Source organism: Eucyclogobius newberryi, unplaced genomic scaffold (assembly GCF_026437365.1).
Source record: "Eucyclogobius newberryi isolate DKJ021-1_F unplaced genomic scaffold, fEucNew1.0.hap1 SCAF_19, whole genome shotgun sequence".
NCBI lineage: Eukaryota > Metazoa > Chordata > Actinopteri > Gobiiformes > Gobiidae > Eucyclogobius > Eucyclogobius newberryi.
Window position 1 is genome coordinate 13,149,596 of NW_027315823.1, and position 23,619 is coordinate 13,173,214.

At 40.8% G+C, this 23,619-nt stretch overlaps 2 protein-coding genes across 2 annotated transcripts; both read left to right on the top strand.

The window, feature by feature from the left end:
* The first annotated feature begins 5,200 nt into the window (after nucleotides 1-5,200).
* On the top strand, nucleotides 5,201-7,064 carry LOC140366225 (odorant receptor 131-2-like). Its single transcript, XM_072452894.1, has 2 exons — nucleotides 5,201-5,353; nucleotides 6,285-7,064. The coding sequence occupies exons 1-2, from the start codon at nucleotides 5,201-5,203 to the stop codon at nucleotides 7,062-7,064; spliced, it is 933 nt and encodes a 310-aa protein (XP_072308995.1).
* A 9,166-nt stretch (nucleotides 7,065-16,230) lies between these two features.
* LOC140366226 (odorant receptor 131-2-like) lies at nucleotides 16,231-17,944 on the top strand. Its single transcript, XM_072452895.1, has 2 exons — nucleotides 16,231-16,362; nucleotides 17,165-17,944. The coding sequence occupies exons 1-2, from the start codon at nucleotides 16,231-16,233 to the stop codon at nucleotides 17,942-17,944; spliced, it is 912 nt and encodes a 303-aa protein (XP_072308996.1).
* Nucleotides 17,945-23,619: the final 5,675 nt, after the last annotated feature.

The following is a 23,619-nucleotide window of genomic DNA, read 5'->3' on the forward strand; positions in this document are numbered from 1 at the left end:
TCTTGCTGGGATTTAGATGAAGTCTGAGTGTAGTTAACAGTTTGTTGGGCAAGGATGGTTGGAGAAGCTGCAATGTCTGCGATGACAGCTGCTGCAGGAATAAGCACATTATGTTCAGATTCGTTTCGGATGACAACAGGAACTTTGTATGGAGCACGGGTTGGGAGCGTGATGAGGCAACTCTGAACACACAGACCACCAGGAAGTGGTGATGTGGGGTGTTCAATTGTGGCCCATTGGACTGTAGAGGGGTCATTCACTCTGGCAGAGCCCTCCAAGACAACAGTCTGCCCCGCTGGAACTAAAGCTGTCGTCTGACTCAGCAACCTTACAGTTCCGGCACTGCCCTCTCGGCTCTGTTGATATTTCAATTGCAGGAGCTTCAGGACTGCACAATAACCTTTGGCGGATGGTTGGAAGTTGGAGACATCACTGCCGAGGTACTGCTCATATAATTGCTCCAGAGTGTTCATACCAATTAAAACAGGTGAATTGGAATCAGGATGGGCATCCGGCACAACCAAGGCAAGTGTTGGAACTTCAAAGTCAACTCCCAAGAAATCTTTTGGAAAGGTAATAGTTATTTCCACATAGCCGAGGTAAGGAACTGACTGACCAGCTGCTCCCTCCACTTGTAGTAAATTGTAGAGTGGATTCACGGGTTGTTCACTGAGGGTCTCATTATAAAATGAGACTGGAACTGTAGTCACCTGTGACCCAGTATCCAAGAGACAGTAGTGGCTCAGTCCAGAAACTTTAACAATGGAGGAACACTTCGAGCCCACCAGCCCCTTTGGAAGTTGGATTGGCATATTGTTCTTTGATTGTAACATTTCAGCACATTTAACATTCTTCTTCTCTTTCTTGGGACGGGTTTGGTCCCCCTTGGCTCCCATCTGTCCCACAACAGGAACCGGACTTAGTTTAAATGTCTGGAGGAAGTGTTCTGCTGTCTTCTGGAAAACAGTTTCTTTTTTCTATCCACCAGTGCAGGATTTGGCTCATTTTCACATTGTGGACGAATGTGGCCATCTTCCCCGCATCGAAAACAGTAACCGGGCTTGGACTGAGGAAATGTTGGTCGACGTGACTGTTGTGGTATAGTTTTTTCATTAAAGTGCGGCTTGGCAGAAGTCCTCTGATTGCCAGCCGTTAGCATAGCAAGCTGCCGCTGGACATCAGCTAGTTGTTCTGCGAGCTGCTCCGTGATGTTTGTCAAAGCAGCAACTGCCCCTCCTTCAAGATCAGGACGCGTGAACTGTGCATGGGCAGTGACTTTCTGGCGCGTAGACCCCAGGTGTTGCTTCATCCTCATAGCTTTAGCGGCTTCCCGGTCCTCTTCTGTGCGCAAGAGTAGTAACAGTTCTGCAAACGTGGGTGGTCGAGTCTTTTTCTGCTTCAGCTGAAGCTCAGCTATTAGTGTATTATCCCAGCACCCTCGACAAAACTGATTCAACAGGTGCCGGTTGACATCAGACTCAATAACTCCTCCCCTCTTTAAAGCAGAGTTCAAGGCAGCCTGGAGCCGCTGAAGATAAGCAGATGGTCTCTCACCAGTGTCCTGAAAGGTGTCCATGAATTTAGCAAACAATTCATCTCCATCTTGAACAGTTCCATAAGCAGAGTCAAGAGTATCCAAATATACTGCGGGCATTGTATCGGAACGCAGGTGCTTCACCACCTCAGCCGCTGGAGGCAGGAGACTGTCGACTATCCTCCGGGAGCGCTGGAGATCAGACACAGATGGATCCCTTAAAAGCAGGTCAACTCCCGACCTCCAAGTTTCATAATCCGCCTCATGTGCAGGTCGGGGCAGCCGTCCAGAGAATGCCCTGAGCCGCTGATGGTGTATAGCACCCTCCTCATTCTTCACAATGTGTTCAACCACATATCTCTGGATCTCAGGCGGATGGACGTCCACGCTGGGGATTGTGCGTTTCATCTCTGGTTGTGGTCCGGTGGTGGGTGAAGGACGTGTAGAGGATGTAGAGGACTCTGCGTCAGCCAGTTCTTCACCACGAGCAGTCAGCTGGGGATCAGTGATAGACAGTCCAATCTGAGTCATCATAGTTTTTAAAACTTCAGCGAAATCAACCCCGGTAAGTTTAGCAATGTTATGCAAATCAGAAAGGTACGACTTTGTTTTAGTTTTAGCAAAGTGTTCAGTATAAACAGTGGAAAGCTCAGAAATACAAAAAGTATCCGTCTTTTTAGCAGTAACAAAAGTGTAGGGTAATATGGGACGCAAAGCTTCCAACGCAGAACCGCTTGCAAATTCAACTACTAACGCACCATCAAACTCAAACTCCGGTTCAGAAATGATTACATTATTATGAATAGAGCCATATTGTTTTAGAAAGTCAATAATTTCATCTTCTACTTTCTCTGTTATGCCCTCAACCAGAACAGCATTTGGAATTTTTATGCCATATCTCAAAAATACATCCATTTTTGACAATATTTTGCAAATGAACAAAATGAAAATGAACAATGCACATTAAACACAACCCAATTCCTCCTGGCTAGCTGGCCACATTTATGTAGCATATATAATGCTGCAGTGCATTAAAATTGGAGTTGGACTAGTACCAGAAGTTTAAGGTTCGGCTCGGAGGAAAATGAGGTGTATTCAATGAGACAACTGACAAAAATGCTTGTAGCGCTGAGTGGTGTTATTTACAGTGATTGACAAATATATACAATATTTACAGTTGTGCACAATTAGAATAATGGTCCATATTTCTGAACTTCATCAGTTCAACGCGTTAACAAAGTTCCAAGTGCAGTGCTGCATAGCTCAGTCCACAAAAATAGAATCCACGGGTAACTTCCAAGGGTTTCAGAGTATGAATCAGTGTATCCACTAGCAGGGGATATTGTGTAGGATATAATGTATGTGTGGGGAGCGGCTGCAGCGCCTCCTACCGCACCGGCAGATGTTTGCACTCTCTCGGTTCATTCTGGTTTCTTTAGCTCGCCATCCAGTTCTGGAACCTGGCCAGGTCCACTTTAAGTATATCAGTCAAACAAAACACAAGATCACAGGCAGAGGCATCTGCAGCCGCTTAACAACCTGGAGGCCCACACTCCTCCCGAACAACTGCGCGCGGCCATGTTTTAAAGAGCTTAGCGCCGCAAATCTCGCGATACGTGAGCGAAGTCTCGCGATAGTTCGGCAGAGACGGACCAGGCAGGCAAAAATGAAGCAAAGGGACCAGGCAAGCAAAACGGAGGCAGAAACGGTCCAGGAGCAAAAAATCACCTGGGTTACAAAGTCGTCTGCATTTCCGGGTTGGTGAGGGGGTCCAAGGTCTGGGTGATATTTCTTAACTATTATGTTAAGGGTGTTGCACAACCATTAACTTAACTTGTCAGTGTTGAAAGTTTGATGTGATTTGGTACGATGCTGTCCTCACAGAATCGAATGTATGACGTCACAGTGTCCGTAACGTGGCAGCTTTGAAAAGTCTGGAATGTCCAAACATTCTCCTAGCCGACTACGTCTAAGTCCTGACTACAGGTTTGGTAAGCCTCTGTCTGTACATGGGGATCAGGTGAATCATGACATGATCTGACCAGCCCAAGGCCAAGGCACGAAAAGCATTTCTTGTGTAACAATTGTGTAACAGTGATCCAGCGTGTTCTGCTCTCTGGTTGGGACTTTAATAAACTGTTTAAGCTTAGGTAGTTCATGGCTGATATTCCCTTTCTTAAAATCGCCATGGATATTTCGCTCGTTGGAATGTAAATCAGCGGCCAGGATAAATGAGGCAAACTCACGTAGAGTAGAATGGTTTGCAGTTGATAAAAAGATATTCCAGAGCAGGAGAGCAGTGTTTGGAGATCACAGTCATATCTGAAGACCAGGCATTGTTGATGTAAAAACAGAATACCACTCATGGGCATATTCGTCCTTTTTTCTTACTACTCAATAATTGCGTTTTTACACTCCCCGGGTACAATTTTCCCTCGGGCAATTCTCGTCTTTCAGCTCAGGCCTAATAATGCATAATATTAGTTTTTATCAACCATGACATACAAAATACAAAGTAAGTGTTTCCTGAAAAAAAGTTGTGGTAAGTAACTGCTTTGAAGGTCCTCCCCCTGATATCAACCTCCTCATGTTTTTTTTTTGTTTTTTTTAATTCTCTCTATAAAAACTCAGCAGAAAGCCTTGAGACTCCAGTTCACCGGAAAACAGATTTGATCTGCAGGTAAGAATGACCTGGGAACATCTACTCTTTATTTATCATGTTATTATTTATTTAAGTGAAAATGAGCTGCATGCATTTGATTTATTTAAGTTTTTATTTTATATTTTTCTGAAAATATATGTACGTATATGTCATAAAGACGTATTTAAATACAATTTTTGCATTATACAGCAATTACAGGAATGATTTTCTGCATTCTTCTCTTTCATGTCTTGAACTGTTTTGTGATTTCAGTAATTTCTTTGTGGTTTGAATGCATTTTTTTCCTGTTGTGTGAAGCACTTGAATTGCCTTGTGTATGACATGTGCTCTACAAATAAACTTGCCTTGCAACAGAAACCCTCTATAGTATTGTATCTAATTTATGTTTCTCTAAAAATTCACTAAAAAGTTGTTTAATATCACAATTTGGTCTTATACAGTTGTTCTGATATAGATAAAGACTATATTTCTAAAACTGTTCAGAAAAGGAGAATTGTTGTGCTATTCATGTATTTGTATTATTTCAGTGTTGATAACTGTAAAAAATTCATATGTTATTTTAATACTAGATACAATGTTAAATTTTACCTGATACTAAGAGAACATATTTTCATATCAAATTTGTATTTGAGCAACAATGAACATCTTCAACATGCTCAAGTTGCAGGCTAGATCTGTGGAGAGGTGACTCCGCACAGAATGCATGTTTCTCAAGATTTTTTTTTCTCAGTTAAAAGCACTTTTTTTTTTTCAATGTAAAAAAAACTCTAAATGTTCTTAAGCAATAAAAACTCTTAAATTAAATGCTGGATTGAGACTCCCATTCCAGGCAGTGCAACGACAGCCATAGAGACAATCTGAAATATTGCACTGTGCCCCTTTAAGACTTACTCACTGTAGGATTTATAGTTGATAATAGTACTATAGTAAATGTAGGATACCTAATAGTGAATAATGTATCCATGTTTTTTCTTTTTCACATTTCTACCTTTCAGAATCTCATCATGAATGTGTCCAGTCCGAGCCAAAATGTGTCGCTGCGGCCTTACCGTGACTCATACCAATCTGCAGTGACCAAGAATGTGATTGTCATCGCTTTGGGTCTAATCATAAACTACATCAATGGGATGCTCATTCACACCTTCAGGAAGCACCAGGTCATCATGTCTACAGTGCACTCTATTGTCATTTACAATTAACTACGACTAATAAAACCAAGGACACTTACCTAAGTTATTTTGACTCACCCAGTGTGAGCCCTTTTACATTCAATACAAGTATATTCTAAAACTAGGAAAAACTAAGTAAGCTCTTGTCAGTATACCTTTTGTCAGTATACCTTTTTGTTTTATTTGATTTAAAATAAAAAAAAATATTTTTCTATATCCAATAGAGTAGTGGTGATCAAGATAGTTTGTCTGACTAGGATAAAGAGCAGATTCGTTTGCAGTCTGCACCAGTGGTTTAATGGACCATTTACATGGGAGAAATACAGACTATTTTCTTTTTCAAAAACATGCACACAATGGCACTTTGTACATTTGTGGAGGAGAAAGAGGACTGTGCTTTTCTGAACATTGAATTTAACAGTTTAGATTTTTCTACTTCCGCTGTTGTGAAGCTTCGACCAATCAGCGTGAAATCTTTTTTTAACGTCCCAACGGCTTTTGGCCCTTCCCAGATCGGTTAATGTAAAGAACTCCATTCAAAGTGAGACAAAGATCAATCTGGCCTGAGCCAGGTTAACTTAAACTGTTACTTTGACATAAGTTAAAAAGTTAATAAGTTGTCATATGTACTTAGTTATTTGCACTGGAGTGGCATCCATCCGTGCTCATATTTTCTCATCAAATCAAACATTAAGTATGCACAATAGAATACTCCGGCTACTAGTGACCATTAAATATATTCTAAATGTCCAAAAGTTGATGTACTGCGCATGGTGGGCTGCTCTAGTCAGTCAGTAGCTTTAAAGGGTGGTCCCTATAATCTTCACTTGAGTAAAATTAACAGTTTATCTCGAAACGCAATTTAGCAGAGCACATTTGTTGTCAAATCCTTTTACATTGTACTTTTTTCCACTTTCAGATGTTCTACATGACACCTCGCTACATCCTCTTTATCCATCTTGTGGTCAATGATATGATCCAGCTCACTACTGCCATCACCTTATATGTCAGTAGTTATGTTTTCTACAAAATCAATGTCTCTGTTTGCTTGGTAATTGTTAGTTTTACCATATTTACCTCTTCAAATTCCCCTTTAAACTTAGCAGTCATGGCTGTGGAGTGCTACATTGCCATATGCTTTCCATTACGGCATGTTGAATTTTGCACAATTAAGAATACATACATATTGATTTCATGGATTTGGTTTTTGAGTTCAATTGACGTTTTTCCTGACATTTTCTTACTCATCGCTACAGAGCCAGGAGAGATATTTTTGTCGACCATTCTTTGCAAAAGAGATAATTTGTTTCGACACCCAGTTAGCCTTAAAAAACAGGAAGTGTTGTACACAATCTACCTTGTTGGAATATGGATTGTTCTCTTTTACACATACCTTCATATATTTTTTGTGGCTAAAGCTGCCAAATCCTCAAGTGGGGATGCAAAAAAGGCAAGAAACACCATCTTGCTTCATGCTTTTCAATTGCTCTTATGCATGCTGACATATGTTTACCAATCCATAGTAAGATCACTTGTTTACATTTTCCCCAGTAGTATCCTCCATATTATATTCATAAGTTACATATTTATTCAGATCTTACCCAGGCTCGTTAGCACCATTGTGTACGGACTGAGAGACCAAATGTTCAGGCAAAAATTGCAGATGTATCTTCTTTGCACCATTTGCTTCAAGCTATGATTCCCTTCAATAATACATTCAATGTTTTAATTTGCTTATGTGGAATAAAACTTGAAAAAATCTTGTGTCTTATATTGGATTGGAATTATTGCATTTGTTTACACTTTAGCGCGTAATTGGCATGCTTCCTGCAGGAATGTCCACCAGAGTTGTTGCCTGTGCATTGAATGTTCATTTCTCTACAATAAGCTGTTTCCAAAGGCATTTCAGCTTATGTGGCATGTATGGGTGAGCGTGTGGGTTTGCTGATGTCAACGTTGTGAACCATCTGAAGTTGCATGGATCTGTACACAATTCTTGGAAGCGGATGACACCCCAGTTCTTGCATGGCCAGTATACTTACCAAACGTGTCACCCACTGACCATTTTTGGGATGCTCTGGATTATGTCGCCAAAAGAGAAGTGCTCACTCCCACACATTTTGACGGATTTGTCTACAATATTTGAGAGAAATTGATCTATTGTGCATATTGAAAATGTTTTATCTTTTAGGTCAGCTCAAGAAAAATGTGAGCAAAGTAACAAAACAGAAAACAAAAGCTTCAACAATTAAAAAATCCTCTGACTGGGCACTGGCTTGCCCTTATGGGAAGAGGCCCAAGACACAAATAACTGTTCAGAATATAAACATTTAACAAAAACAACATAGAACGGGACCAGAGAGAAAATAGACAAAAGAAAATCAGGACATGAAACATAAAACTAAGGCACAAAAAAAAAAAAAAAAACATCCCAATTGAATCAAATTTGTCAAATTTAAAGAGAAAACAAGACAGGATGTGGTTTTATAGATCAAAATAATGTATTCCCTACCATTACAAAAATAACAAATTGAAACACACTTGTCCCTCAGAACTTCCACCAGACTGCCAAAGCGCGCTAGGGCTATCTCTCTGACACACAGGACAAAAAATATGAACATTCATGTGTGTGTGTGTGTGTGTGTCCAGTATGCATAACACTGAAAGGTTTATTAATGCATTACAATATTAAATGTTTATTAATTACAACATTCCCTCTCTTGAACTCCATTTAGGAGTTCACAATTCAATTAACGTGGTTCTGTAACTGGGAGGAGCATATTGTCCCTTCAGTTATTTCTTTGTATGTAGATTACTATTGTATTATTGTTTTTTTTTGTAATATAATTATAAAATGAAATTTTGGTCTGGAGGTTCAAAGCCAATCTAGTCCTACGTAAAATTCTCTAGGAGGTGTCCAATTAGTCTGGTTGTATTGGAACTGTATCTAATCTTGCATAGAATATACTGTCAGTCTGTGTTATATTTGTTGGATGTCTGATGTTTTCAGATGTGTCCCAAAGAAGAATGCCAATTACTACTATACATCCTATTAAAATGATGACTGCATAAACTAACCACATAAACCAACCTATAACCTCATAAACCAACCTCCCTCTCTTGGACTGGGGAACACCCAGCCCACCTGAAAAAAGCAATGTAAGCGTGTGTGTCACCAAACAGGACCCTGGAGACGTACATGTGTAAGAAGACCACCAGACCATCTCTAAGCCAGGTGGCTCAGAGGTCTACTGAGTCCTAAAACCATCACTCAAACGGAGTCTACAACACAGAAATGTTTAGCAGAAGCACAGGAAAACAATACAATTTAAAAAAGTCATCTTGAAGAAATGTTCTGTAGAGAGTCTCTTGTGGCAGGGGTAATCTGAGATAGATTACACAACAATACTCCTTTCTCCACTGGTTTCACTGCGTGAGAGGTCCTGGGTTTGACAGTGAATGGACCAGACCAGAGAGATTCAGTCCAAGATCTCCGGAGCACTTTCAGGAGAACCTTGCCGGGCAGAGGTCCGAGACGCCTCCTTGTGGATCTGGGTGGAAAAACTAGATGCCAAGGCATGTAATTGAGAAAACAGGAGCGGTGTTAACATTTGGATCTAGGGGCAGAGAGAGAGATGGAGAGATGGCATGGGTCTCCCAGTCATCAAATGGGAAGTGTCCCGTTGCCCTGCAAATGGTCTGTTTTACTGCAAGCCGAGCAAGGGGTGATTAATCAAGCTAATTCAGGCCAGTGAGTGATTTTGCCAGATGTGATTTTTAGAGTGCCATGGAATCATTTCCTTTGGGACTGGGGATCATAACAGTGCCAAATGATGTGTGCAGATAAAAAAAAAAAAATGGAAACCATTATCAGACTTCATTCAGAACAAGGATATGTGTTATAGTAGAAATATGATCTGGCCTTTCTGCCTTGTGTGGAAAGTTTATTGTATGCTGTTTCCTGCACCTCATGTCCCCATAAATCAGGGACCGTCCCGGACCCCCTGCAGATCAAGAGAAAGAGAGAAAGCAGGGGTCCGCGATTCTAACACCAGCCACTTTCCTCAGGGGTGGAGAACTTCCTGTTTCCTCAGGAAAGGCAACAGCTGCATATAAAGGGTTTTGTCTGCCCAAGGAAACTGGGCAAACATTTGACCTTTCGTTAAATATGTACATTTCCGTGTGTTCATGTGACCTCTGTTATATATAGAGGCACGAGGGGATGAGCGAGGGAGAAGTGATCATGCATGAACCAGAGAGAGGTTGATCATTAAACATTTTTACCTTTGAGACAACACAACTCGCTTCCTTGTTTTATTCAGGAGATTTTTGCCATTACATATGCTTTTGGCTAGTGGGAGAATGAGTCAATAATAGACAAAAGGAAACATTGGCCACAAACTCTGGTAATCATGTTAATAATATAATTTGGGGGTGGTACCAGGGTGTGAGGCAAACATTCATTGCAGTGGGGTTTAACGTGTGACGGACTTGGGCGTCAGTTAATGCAGCGTATAGCAGAGGTCCAGTGAGAAGAACCGGCTTCCTTTGGGACCCCACCAGAGGCCAGTTTCTCCTTGGTAACAGTGATAGTATGTCCAATTAGCATGCTCTTCAGATGAACTGTCAGCTTAGGCTTTGATAATGACTTCAGTAGATAATGTAGGTAGCAGCAGTGTGGAGAGCAGAAAGTTACTCACCATCCGACAGCCGTCTGAGGCGATATAACCCGCCGCTCTCTTGGCCAGGCAATCTGCGGCCTCAGTGCCCCTGGAAACAAAGTCCTGCCCTTTGGTGTGGGCAGGGGATTTAACAAAAGCGACAGCTGAGGGCAACACAAGTGCATAATCTAACCTTTTGATCAAATCTGGATGTCTGACTGGACCCTCTTCAGCTGTTCTGAAAGAGTCTGAGTAGATCTTAATCTTCAAGAGTAAGCACAGTATCTAAGATCTCTGCATTTTGTGCAGATGGCCAGTCAGAGAGTGTAGAAGAACACCAGTCAACTAAAGAATTTCCTTCAGCTTAAACAACAGCAGCGGGAGCAGACAGGTAGCCGTCCCGCTTCCTGAAACAGCAGCCATCAGTAAAGAAAACTATGCCTTCAGTCAGAGGTTTAAAAGAGAGGTCATATCGTACCTTGGCCAAGGTCTTAGTAAGAGAAACACAGTCATGAGGAGAACCCTCACAAGAGAGGTTGTCAGCCATCTTGACACCCTCCACAGAAAAGTAAGTCCAGTCCAAGGTGGCAGTGTTCTTCATTTATTTTTCACAAATAAGTGCACATAAAGAGGCAGTGATCAACGTAGTCGGATATGAACAGGCGACTGTAGCCTCAAAGGCTAAGAAAAGAGAGCATGTGTCCACAGTTATGGGTTTAAGATGGGTTAAGATTAAGAATTTTGACGCTCAGGCTGGGTTGCTGACCAAACATAACATAAAACATAAAACAATTACAAATATAGGAAATAAGTTTTTGAAGCAATTACTGGATCAATTAAAAAAAAAAATACAAAACATTTGTTCTCATAAACTGAAATGTATTAAGAAAAGCAAGTGTAATTTCACCAATACTGTGCTTCAGTTTATGTGCATTACAACTTCAGAGTAGATCTACAGAGATAAACATTTAGTCATAGGTATTTGGAACTGAAAAATATTGTATTTGACTTTATAACAAAATAAACTTCTCAAGATCTAAAAAACATTTTAAATGTAGAAACTAACATTTCCACGTCTGTGTAGTTATCTGTAGCTCTCTGTAGTTCTCTGTAGTTCTCTGTCACACCACTAAATACAAACACACGTGGAGCGTTTAAGGAGGTTAAGTTACGCCTCTGGCCTTGAAAATATAGAATAAGTGCATGAGCCACAGTGTTCCATCAAACCAAACTCTTTTGTTGAATTTCGACGCTCAAGCTGAGTCGTGGGCCAAATATTATGTACAAAATAAAACAATAGAAAATATAAGAAACAAATAGCTTTTTTACAGCCTAGTATTAGTTGTGGAGACTGCTGAGGTGAGTCCATATTCATGCAGTAACAGGAACAGGAACATGGACTTTTGATGTGATTTCTGATATAAAATGTTCATATTATAGACATGTTTCTGCTCAAACTCAATATGAGCTCGCTATTTTCATAGTTTAAGTTGATCTTAGTGACAAATGATTCATGTAGTGACTCAAATGAGTGCATCGTGTTAGTGTTCACAGTCACATTAGTGTGGACACAGTCATGTTCAGACTTTATCACACTCTGACCTGTGTTTTTACCTGCGGCTGCTGATCTGTCCAGGTTTGTAGAGGATGTTTTCCTCAGAGCATCATCACAGAAGTTAGTTTTCTTGTTTTTAGTTCCACATTAGCTCCACTTTTAGCACAACTCTAACATTCACAAAACTGTCTCCTTTCTTTCTTCCACGTGTTTCCTAAAGCCACACGTCTCTTTTCCTCTAACAGACTTCTGCTCAAAAGTGTGTAAAGTGCATATTTAGATGTTCTTTAACATTTGGGGGAAGGGCTTCCATGACTGCGGTCATGGAAGCCATTATTTTCCTATCTGAGTATCTCATTGGGTGTCTTCCTGTCGCATCTATCCACTGAGTTAAACACTTCTGGAACCATTCTTCGGGTCCATCAGTGCGAGTCCATGTTGTGTGACCGGAAATGGATCAGGTCAGGTCAGGAAATGTTTCTTTGATTATTGTATAAAATCTGTTGATTTGATCTATTGCTGTTTGATTTCATAACGACTGCAGCACCGACCCATTATGCCCCTGATGTCCCCAGCTGTCAGCTGGTGTCCGGCTGTTAGACTATTAGCCCCGATAAATTTGGTTCAGCTCTGGCTTATAGATCTTTGAATTGGGATGGTTGGAAACCTCCCAAACCTCCATTTCTGTCCACCATCAATGGCATTCGGAGCATAGTAGGTTCTAGTTCTGTCTGACCTGACTTCCTCTTTTCCTTCTTTGATTTTCCACACTCTTTCTTCACTCGTGTTCATGCCTACCTCATCATCCCTGTATTTTGAGCCGCTGTTTTAATTACCATCTTTGGTCCGGGGTCAGAGTCGTCGTTGTCTGTTTCCTGACTGGAGGAGGTGGAGGACGATGACAAGCATCCTTCCTCCTCTGATGAGTCAGTCTCCGTGTGTCCACTTTTTTTCTTACCTGTTTGGCATTTTTTCTTAGTCGCTGATTTCTTCTGTTCTTCCCTCATCTCTTTGACCTGGTCCTTTTCCTCTCGGTCCAAAATCCTTTGATGTTCCTCCTCTCAGTGTTTCCGTTCTTCTTCTTCTTGTCTAAGTTCTGTTTCTCCAGAGCTTCTTGTGTCTGTCGCATTTCTCTTCCCCGTGTTTCTTACCTGGGGTGTCATTCTCTTGTCTCCATCCTCTTTTTTTCCTATCAAATGAGTCAGGATTCTTAATCCTTTTTTGTTTTGTTTATTTATTTGTTCATTTATTTATTCATTTATTTTGAATCTTATAGCCTATATATATTTTAACCTAGAGCATATTTAAATAGTTTGACCTATATAGGTTTTTCCATCATCGTTTATTGTTTTATGTTACACTAAAGCAAGTTTCTATGTTTGAATTCTGTTCCCAAAACCCAAAACTCCTCAAGGGAGGGGTAAAGCCCCGCCTTCCGAGTTACTACAAGCCCCCCCCCCCCCCCCCCCCCCCCCCCCCCGGCTGTCCCTATCTCTCCCTTTTAAGAAGATTTTTCCTTTTCTTCTTTTTTCTTATTTCTTACTCCCATTAGAATTTGCCAAACCCATTTAGAATTTTGCAGTTTGATTTCCTATCGAATTCTCTTAGTTTCTGGCGTGCCTCAACATGTCCCCAAAGTATACTAAAACCTCACACAATAGAGCACGTCTGCCACTATCACCAGTTACGGTAGGCCGTTCTCCGACTTCCTGTGGAACTTATATCCTCTTGGACTTCTCTTGTCTTTTATCTCTCTCTCAGCGCAGTGATCAGTCAACAACATCCAGTTTTGACACAATTCAGGCTCACTCTGTGATCTGTTATTCCTACAACACGTAACGTTAGTGTTTTCAATAAAGTCCCCGAGTCCCCTTTAACTTATCCAATAAAAGTTATCCCACGTTCAACATTCAATAATAGTAACGTACTTTACACAAAGCAAATTCACTTGCAAGGACCACAACCCCAGCTACGATGCAAGGTGTTTATTGGCAGGCGAGAAACATGAACAACACAAATGTATAGAAGTTGATGTTATTTTGGGGCTTCTTGCAATGAGGGCTGAAGGCTCCCGGACCTCGATACCCCAAAAGAAGCTTAACAGAGGCAGTGCGGATTGGCAGAATGGAGAATGCGTAGGTAATGGTGGGTGTAGACCTGGAAGGCCATGGAGAACCAGTGCTCCATAATATAATGAGGCGGTCTACAACTCCTTAACTGGAAGCACATGTGGCAGCACCAATGCAGGAAAAGTTTGGTAGGAAATGTGGGGACCAGGCGAGGATCAACTTTATGTAAAGGATGAACCAGACCCTGCTGCAATCTGGCCTTAGTCGGTAGAGAGGATTAAGTCCTGAGGGGAAGTGCCACTTGACGAACAGTACGCAAGGTCCGGGAAGATTGCAAAGGGGCTGAGAATAGATTTAGCTTGAACTACCACTGTAGTCCTGCTGTTTTAGGGGAAGACTAAGCGTTGGTTGGAGGTCCTTGATGCCGGGGTGAGGAGAACTGTTGTGGACAAGACAACCATTGAGCAGGGGAACAAGCCTGAAAAGATGTCGATGCCGCTTGGGTAGGCTTTGAGTAACTGCCATCGCCCTCCTCTTCCTCCAGTACCCACACAAGTCTGAGATTGTTCCTACGTGATCTCTATTCCAAATCCATGATCTTATGTTTCATATTCTTGTTCTCCGACCGTCCGACCAACCTCGGCGTCACCACCTCGGCCTCCAGTGTCATCCGCATTGTCTGAAATACATTGTTCAACTTTATCAATTGGTGCTCTGTTTCCTCCCTAGGTTTGTTTAAGATAAGATAAGATAAGATAATCCTTTATTGTCCCACATGGGGAAATTTCATTGGTGCAACGCAGGAAGATACAGAGGTAGATACAGAAGAACAGATCACTTATAGGAAGTCTGAAAAACACTTTCAGTAGAAGATCTCCTATAAATAAAAACTCCCATAGACAAATAAATAAATACATAATGTATGTTTATCTCCCCTTTGTAGCTCCAGCCAGTAGATGGAGCTCTAACTCAATTCGTGATGTGGGGAATGCCTGAATGATCTGAAGTAACTTGTGCTTTTTGTGGACTTTTTCCCCCCCTAAAACATAAGGTGTCAAAGTAAAGATACTCAAGAGCATGTTTTAAGGACAATAGCAATAAACATAATTTATAATAGCAATAAACATAATTTATAATATTTGCTCTTAAGTTCTTATCAACAATGACATACAAAATACAGAATCAATGGTTCCTCAAAAAAGTTATAGTAAGTAACTGCTTTGAAGTCCTTCCCCCTGATATCTACCTCCTCATTATGTATTTTTTTAATTTTTAATTCTCTCTATATAAACTCAGCAGAAAGCCTTGAGACTCCAGTGCACCAGAAAAACACACACTGATTCAATCTGCAGGTAAGAATGACCTGGGCACATCTACTCTGTATTCATCATGTCATTATTTATTTAAGTGAAAATGAACTGTTTGCATTTGATTTATTTATGAATGTATACATCATTAAGATGTATATAAAACATATTTAAATCAAACAATTAATTTTTGCAAAATGCAGAAATAACCAAAGGGAACAACTTCAGATGCGCTTAGTATAATTGAATGAATGCACCACTCAAACTAGTGCTAAAAATAACTCTTTAACTAACATTTTAAAATCAGGTTTAGATTTTTTAACTATATTCAAAAATATTACTGCATGCTTTTTACTTCAAGCAACATTTTAAAGCCAGTTGTCTAGGACATTGTTGTACATACTGTGCCTTGTATTCTAATTAAGTTGTTCCTAGATTCAAGCAAAGTGTTTATTAAACTCTTTATCTCACAACATATCATGCATCAGCAGCTTTAATATGGCGAATAGAAAACACACAATTATGCTTTAGTCATTTGGATTTCAAGGCAACCTAAAAATGACATAATGTGAGAGTACATTGTTGTGTATGTCTTGCTTTCTACTCATTGTGTATTTGTATAGCAATGTGTATACATGTATTTGTCGCAATACAACATGTTCCTTCTATCTATTATAAGTCTAAGTCTGGCTAGTAACATTTTCACCAATGATTAAAACTGAACATGCAAACAATCTTAACCGAAACCCTCTGGATTATTTTATCTAATTTAAGTTTCACTACTAAGAAGATGGCCCAATCATTAAAAAATATATACTAGTTTCTTTAATATCACCATTTGATCTTATACGCAAGACTATATTTCTAAAACTGTTAAGTGAAGGAAAATTTTTGTGCTATTTATGTAGTTTTATTATTTTTATTAGAATTATTATTAGAACATATTTTCAAATCATATTTTTATGCAAGCAACAATGAACATGTTCAACGTGCTCAATATTTTTTTTTTTTTCAGTTAAAAGCACTTTTATTTTATTAATTAATTTTATTTTAAAACAAACTCTCTAATTTTTTTCAAGCAATAAAAACACATGAATGAAATGCTAGATCTAGACCCCCATTCCAGGCAACGACACAGCCATAGACACAATCTGAAATGTTGCACTGAGCCCCTTTAAGACTTCCTCATGGCAGGATTTGTAGTTGATAAAAGTATTATAGTAAATGTATACATGGTTTTCTTTTTCACATTTCTACCTTTCAGAATCTCACCATGAATGTGTCGCTGCAGCCTTACCGTGACTCATACCAATCTGCAGTGACCAAGAATGTGATTGTCGTCACTTTGGGCCTAATCATAAACTACATCAATGGGATGCTCATTCACACCTTCAGGAAGCACCAGGTCATCATGTCTACAGTGCCTTCTATAGTCATTTAAAATTAACTACGACTAATAAAACTAAGGACACATTTACTTGAGTTATTTTGACTCACCCAGTGTGAGCCCTTTTACATTCAATGGCAAAGTGTGTTCTTAAACTTGGCCAAATGTAAGTCAGCTGCACCAGTGGTTTAATGGGCCATTTACATGGGAGAAATACAGACAATTTTCTTTTTCAAAAACATGCACAATGGCACTTTGTACATTTACAGATTAGAAAGAGGACTGTGCTTATCTGAACACTGGATTTAACACATTTTAGATTTTTCTGCTTCTTCCGCTGTTCGAACAATCAGTGTGAAGTCTTTTTTTTAACGTCCCGACGGCTTTCGGCCCTTCCCAGATCAATTAATGTGAAGAACTCAATTCAGAGTGAGACAAAGATCAATCTGGCCTGAGCCAGGTTGAAATATTTATGTTGTTTTTGTAACTTAAACTGTTACATATGTTAAAAAGTTGTCGTATGTACTTAGTTATTATTACTGGAGTGGCATCCATCCATGCTCATGTTTTCTTCATCAAATCAAACCTTAAGTATAGACAATAGAATACTCTGGCTACTAGGGACCATAAAATGTATTTAATATCTAAATGTCCAAAAGTTGATGTACTGCTCCTGGTGGTCTGCTCTAGTCAGTCAGTAGCTTTAAAGGGTGGTCCTATAATCTTCACTTGAGTAAAATAAACAGTTTATCTGGAAAACAATTTAGCAGAGCACATTTGTTGTCAAATCCTTTTACATTGTACTTTTTTCCACTTTCAGATGTTCTACACGACACCTCGCTACATCCTCTTTATCCATCTTGTGGTCAATGATATGATCCAGCTCACTACTACCATCACCTTATATGTCAGTAGTTATGTTTTCTACAAAATCAATGCCTCTGTTTGCTTGGTAATTGTTAGTTTTGCCGTATTTACCACTATAAATACCCCTTTAAACTTAGCCGTCATGGCTGTGGAGTGCTACATTGCCATATGCTTTCCATTACGGCATGTTGAATTTTGCACCATTAAGACAACATACATATTGATTTTATGGATTTGGTTTTTGAGTTCAATTGCTGTTTTGCCTGACATTTTCTTACTCATCGCTACAGAGCCAGGAGAGATATTTTTGTCAAATTTTTTTTGCAGCAGAGATAATTTGTTTAGACACCCAGTTAGCCTTAAAAAACAGGAAGTGTTGTACACAATCTACCTTGTTGGAATATGGATTGTTCTCTTTTACACATACCTTCATATTTTTTTTGTGGCTAAAGCTGCCAAATCCTCAAGTGGGGATGCAAAAAAGGCAAGAAACACCATCTTGCTTCATGCTTTTCAATTGCTCTTATGCATGCTGACATATGTTTTCCACTCTATAGTAAGATCACTTGTTTACCTTTTCCCCAGTAATGTCATCCATGTTACATTTGCAAGTTACATATTTGTTCAGATCTTACCCAGGCTCATTAGCCCCATTGTGTACGGACTGAGAGACCAAAAGTTCAGGCAAAAATTGAAAAAGTATCTTCTGTGTACCATTTGCTTCAAGCTATGATACACTTCAATAATATTCCAATATCTGACATGTTTTTAATTTGCTTATGTGGAATAAAACTTTTTGAAAAAAGCTTGTGTCTTATATTACATTGGAAATATTGCATTTGTTTACACTTTACAAGCATTTGGGGTGTTTCATTATGGGAATCGCCTTGGGTGTGATTACACACAAAAGCTCCAATGGCACCACATCCGAATGACTGTATCTCGGGCTCCGCCCCCTCCTCTGATACAGCCTCCTACTGTAATCATTCAAAAGCGACACTCTGCTTTGCAAGGAGGGTAATGTAGGTGAAACACCTCCCTCTGTTATCAAAGTAACCTTGAGTTTTTTCTTTTTTCAACATTGTTTGATGTTGCGTGTTAACCCTGCGACTATCAAGGCCTTGTCCAGGGTGTATCCCACCTAAGGCCCAAAGTCACTGGGCTAGGCTCTAGAAGCCCGTGACCTCTATAGAGAACAAGTGGTAGAAGATGAATGATTGTTCAGTGTTTCACTATTGGAGATATGGCTCATCCACATATTGCTAATACAGCTCCTAAAGCTGTAGGGCACCGCAGTGCCAGACAGGGACTTAAAACAGCGCCAGATGGCCTTTGTTCCACGACCACCTGAGCCAATGATGGGCCAGAGATGCCTGTAGAACCAGCCAAAGGTACGTGGCAACGTACATATATGGGCTGTACTTGTCAATAAACCGCAGGTGCCCATGTTGTAACAAACAATTCATCTGACTCAGGTGCCACTGATCAGGCGGCCCCACCCCTGCCTGCCATGGGGAGCTCCCACAACAGGCAGGGGAGGGCCGTGACAATACGCAGCGAAAATGTGTCCTATCACAATTATGCAGACGACACTCAGATCTATGTTTAACTGACGGAAGGTGAATATGGACCAATAGATTCACTCTGTCACTGCATCCAACAGATCAGTTTGTGGATGCAAAACAACTTTCTCCAGCTGAACTCAGACAAAACTGAAATCATCATCTTTGACCCACAGAAACAAAAAGAAAGTGTTAGCAGTCATCTCTAAAACCTACAAATCAAGTTAGAAATCCGGGGCTAATAATGGACTCAACAGCCACGTCAAATCAATAACATCAGCAGCTTTTTACAATCTGAAAAACTCTAAAGAAAATCAAAAGTATTGTGTCTAAACCAGACTTTGAGAGACTTATCCATGCATTTGTCCCTGGTAGATTACACTACTGTAACGGCCTGCTCACTGGCCTCTCCAAACGAGCTGTAAAACAGCTGTAATACATCCGGAACGCTGCTGCTCGGGTCCTGACTAGAACCAGGAAGTACGATCACATTAGTCCTTTTCTCAGGTCTTTGCACTGGCTCCTGTGGCTCAGAGAATAGACTTTAAATTTACATCTTGGACATTTTAGAACCATCTCAGACACTGAGGACCTCAGGTTCCGGGCTCCTGCTGGTGCCCAGAGTCAGGACTAAATATGGGGAATCTGCGTTTCAATTTTATCCAACTAAAATCTTCAACAATCTTCCTGAAGATGTGAGACAGGCCTCTATTCTGGCATTGTTCAAATTTAAGCTAAAATTTGTTTTGTTTAGCAGTTCATATGACTGAAATGATTTTCTTTGCACTCTTCTCTTTTATATCTTAGACTGTTTTATGATTTTTTTCATGTCTTTGTGATTTTAATAACATTTTCCTGTTGAGTGAAGCACTTTGAATTACCTCATGTACAAATTGTGCTTTACAAATGAACAGGCCTTTCCGTGCCTTATTTGAATCAGAATCAGAAAAGTTTATTGCCATTGCTAATGAACAGAATTCACAAACATAGGAACTTGCTTTGGTGATATGGTGCAACAATGAACAATGATTAAACAACCTATATAAAATCAAAAAGAAAATTAATTTAAATCTGCTATAGGATAAATATAAAAATAGGCCTACTATGTAAACAAAATTTACTGTTGAATTTACAGATGTAGTGCAGAAAGTGAACAGTGCTGTGAGTGATTGATTAAACTATAGTTTAATTATAGTTAAAGTGACAGGTGTTTAAGAGGCGTTCATGAGTCCAACGGCAGAGGGAAAAAACTGTTCTTGTGACGGGAGGTTGTGGTCTGGATGGACCATAGCCTCTTGCCTGAGGGGAGTGTCTCAAATAGTCCGTATCCAGGGTGAGAAGGGTCAGCTGTGATCCGGCCTGTTCGTCTCAGAGCCTTGGCCTGCTCGTCTACAGATGGAAGTGTAGATGGGTGTAGACTATCGATCAACTTCTCAGCAAAGTGCACAATGCGCTGAAGTCTCTGTTTGTCCCTGGCTGTGGCTCTAGCATACCACACGGTGATGGAGGAGGTGAGGATGGCCGTGTAAAACTACACCATCATCTGCGCTGGCAGCTTGGCTTTCCTTAGCTGCCGCAGGAAGTACTTCCTCTGCTGGGCCTTCTTGATGAGGGAGCTCATGGTGGGCTCCCACTTGAGGTTGTTGTGGAAAAAATGCTGTAAACAATGACAGAGAAATGAAGCAGAATAGAACCAAGTTGTCTAGTCTAAAAGTGAATCATTATTTTAGCCGTGCAGAAGCCAAAATGCTCTCCCTGGCAGAGTCGTCTCTCTTCCTGATCTGACTCCAGAACAAAGATAAGTCCAACTTATCAACGCAAAATAGGTTTCACATATGCACAAACCCAGTCTCAACATATTGCAAAGACACACTCGATGTTTTACCACATGTGAGACATCCTTGGATGAACCAAGTTGAATCCCTAGCTATCAGGCTGTTTTCCCAAGGATGTCAACATGTCGAGCCACAATAAGTGTGCGCCGAATGTTAGACACATGTTGACCTGAGTTTTATGGCATCAGGCTAAGACATTCATTTTTTTCATTTAAATCTTTGGTGATGGTTGTGCCGAGGAAGGTACGGTGGTGATGGGGGAGCTGGGCATTGAGCTCCAGGTTGTTACCCCTGCACCAGGACACCAGTCGGTTCACCTCCTTCCAGTAGGCAGACGCATCCCCATACAAGATGAGCCCGATGAGGGTGGTGTCGTCCGCAAACTTATCAGTTTTACGGAGTCGTGGATGGAGGTGCAGAAGTTTGTGTACAGGGAAAATAGCAGCGGAGAAAGTACAAAGCCCTGTGGAGATCCTCTGCTGATAGTCCGAATGTATGTGACATTCTTCCCCAGCCACACGCACTGCCGCCGATCCGTCAGGAAGTCAGTGATTCACCTTCAGGTGGAGTCAGGCACGTTGAGCTGGGAGAGCAGAGCAGGGACGATGGTGTTGTATGCAGAGTTAAAGTCCACAAACAGGATACTGGCATAAGTTCCCAGGGAGTTCAGATGCTGCAAGATGAAGTAGAGTGAGGAACTGCAGGAGGTCCAGCAGGGGGTAGGTCTTGAGGTGGGGCAACAGTGCACTGCACTGAAACCCTCTGGACCAGCAGCTTTTCGGGTGTATTTCCGAAATAGTCTGTTTACATCCTGTTCCTGCCGTCATCAAACCTAAAGTAAAAGGTGTTGAGTTGCTGAGTTGGGTTTCCGGTCATCTGCAGCATTCTCATCAACTACAAGCCCAGAGCCCACTCCACACAGAGGCAGGGTTGTTGTTTGAGAACTGCTGCTTCAGTCGCGTAGACTGTACTGAGATCTAGCTCTCAACAACTCCCTGCTAAAATTGTACTTCGCATCTTTCTAGCGCTCTCGTCACCGGCCCTGCCTACTTCTGCTGTCTTAAAGGTCCCATAACATGCAAAATCAACTTTTCAGAGCTTTTAACCTTTTTACATTGCTATTTGTGCTTCATATATGTACCCAGAGTGTTTTTTTGATTGATTCCCGCAGTTTTTAGCTATATTACAGACTATCTCCTTTCCGCGAATCTCCAAACTGACGGGGGGTGGATGCAAGACCGCGTCATAACCACAGGCACGCGTCACCATCCCCCCTCACCCTCTCCACCCCCCTCCCCCTCCCGCCTCCCGTCTGCCGCCTCCCGCCCCCTTCCCCCCGGCTCCGCGCTGCTCCAGGCTAACCCGTGTCTCACCATACAAGCCCCGGAGTTTTTCTGCTTCGATTTACGATGAAACACGGCTCAAAGAGGCCCAAAACTTCATTAATGATATCGCACTCTTTACTATTATCACAATGGTGAAGGTTTATGTGGCAGTTGATGCAACAACCGGGAAAATAAACGGAGAGAAGTTCTATCCGATACCGAAAAACCAGGAAATAAGAGCGCGATGGACATAAGACTGTTATATATATATATATATATATATATATATATATATATATATATATATATAGATCCATAGATCTATAGATATATCTGTTCTGCGCACGCTGTAGAATAAACACCAGATTTATTTAGTCTCAAAGTAGACTCTTTCTCACTCACTCACGCGGAGCGGCGCACCGCGGAGCAGATAGCTGTGGGGCACACACTACATCACGGGTGGGCGGGGCACACACGTGCTCTGAGACTACGTCACGGGTTGGGCGGGGGAGCCAGATCGCTCTTCGCAAGGGTGGGGGCGAATATCAAACCAAGCCGTTTGCATTTTCGGGTTGGTGAGGGGGTCCAAGGTCTGGGTGATATTTCTTAACTATTATGTTAAGGGTGTTGCACAACCCTTAACTTAACTTGTCAGTGTTGAAAGTTTGATGTGATTTGGTACGATGCTGTCCTCACAGAATCTAATGTATGACGTCACAGTGTCCGTAACGTGGCAGCTTTGAAAAGTCTGGAATGTCCAAACATTCTCCTAGCCGTCTAAGTCCTGACTACAGGTTTGGAGAGCCTCTGTCTGTACATGGGGATCAGGTGAATCATGACGTGATCTGACCAGCCCAAGGCCAAGGCACGAAAAGCATTTCTTGTGTAACAATTGTGTAACTGCTCTCTGGTTGGGACTTTAATAAACTGTTTAAGCTTAGGTAGTTCATGGCTGATATTCCCTTTCTTAAAATCGCCATGGATATTTCGCTCGTTGGAATGTAAATCAGCAGCCAGGATAAATGAGGCAAACTCACGTAGAGTAGAATGGTTTGCAGTTGATAAAAAGATATCCCAGAGCAGGAGAGCAGTGTTTGGAGATCACAGTCATATCTGAAGACCAGGCATTGTTGATGTAAAAACAGAATACCACTCATGGGCATATTCGTCCTTTTTTCTTACTACTCAATAATTGCGTTTTTATACTCCCCGGATACAATTTTCCCTCGGGCAATTCTCGTCTTTCAGCTCAGGCCTAATAATGCATAATATTAGTTTTTATCAACCATGACATACAAAATACAAAGTAAATTTTTCCTGAAAAAAAGTTGTGGTAAGTAACTGCTTTGAAGGTCCTCCCCCTGATATCAACCTCTTCATGTTTTTTTTTTTTTTTTTTTAATTCTCTCTATAAAAACTCAGCAGAAAGCCTTGAGACTCCAGTTCACCGGAAAACAGATTTGATCTGCAGGTAAGAATGACCTGGGAACATCTACTCTTTATTTATCATGTTATTATTTATTTAAGTGAAAATGAGCTGCATGCATTTGATTTATTTAAGTTTTTATTTTATATTTTTCTGAAAATATATGTACGTATATGTCATAAAGACGTATTTAAATACAATTTTTGCATTATACAGCAATTACAGGAATGATTTTCTGCATTCTTCTCTTTCATGTCTTG

Coding starts and splice junctions, on each gene's coding strand:
- LOC140366225 (XM_072452894.1), top strand. CDS start 5,201: ATGAATGTGTCCAGTCCGAGCCAAAATGTGTCGCTGCGGCCTTACCGT. Junction 5,354..6,284: donor ACACCTTCAGGAAGCACCAG/GTCATCATGTCT, acceptor TTCCACTTTCAG/ATGTTCTACATGACACCTCG.
- LOC140366226 (XM_072452895.1), top strand. CDS start 16,231: ATGAATGTGTCGCTGCAGCCTTACCGTGACTCATACCAATCTGCAGTG. Junction 16,363..17,164: donor ACACCTTCAGGAAGCACCAG/GTCATCATGTCT, acceptor TTCCACTTTCAG/ATGTTCTACACGACACCTCG.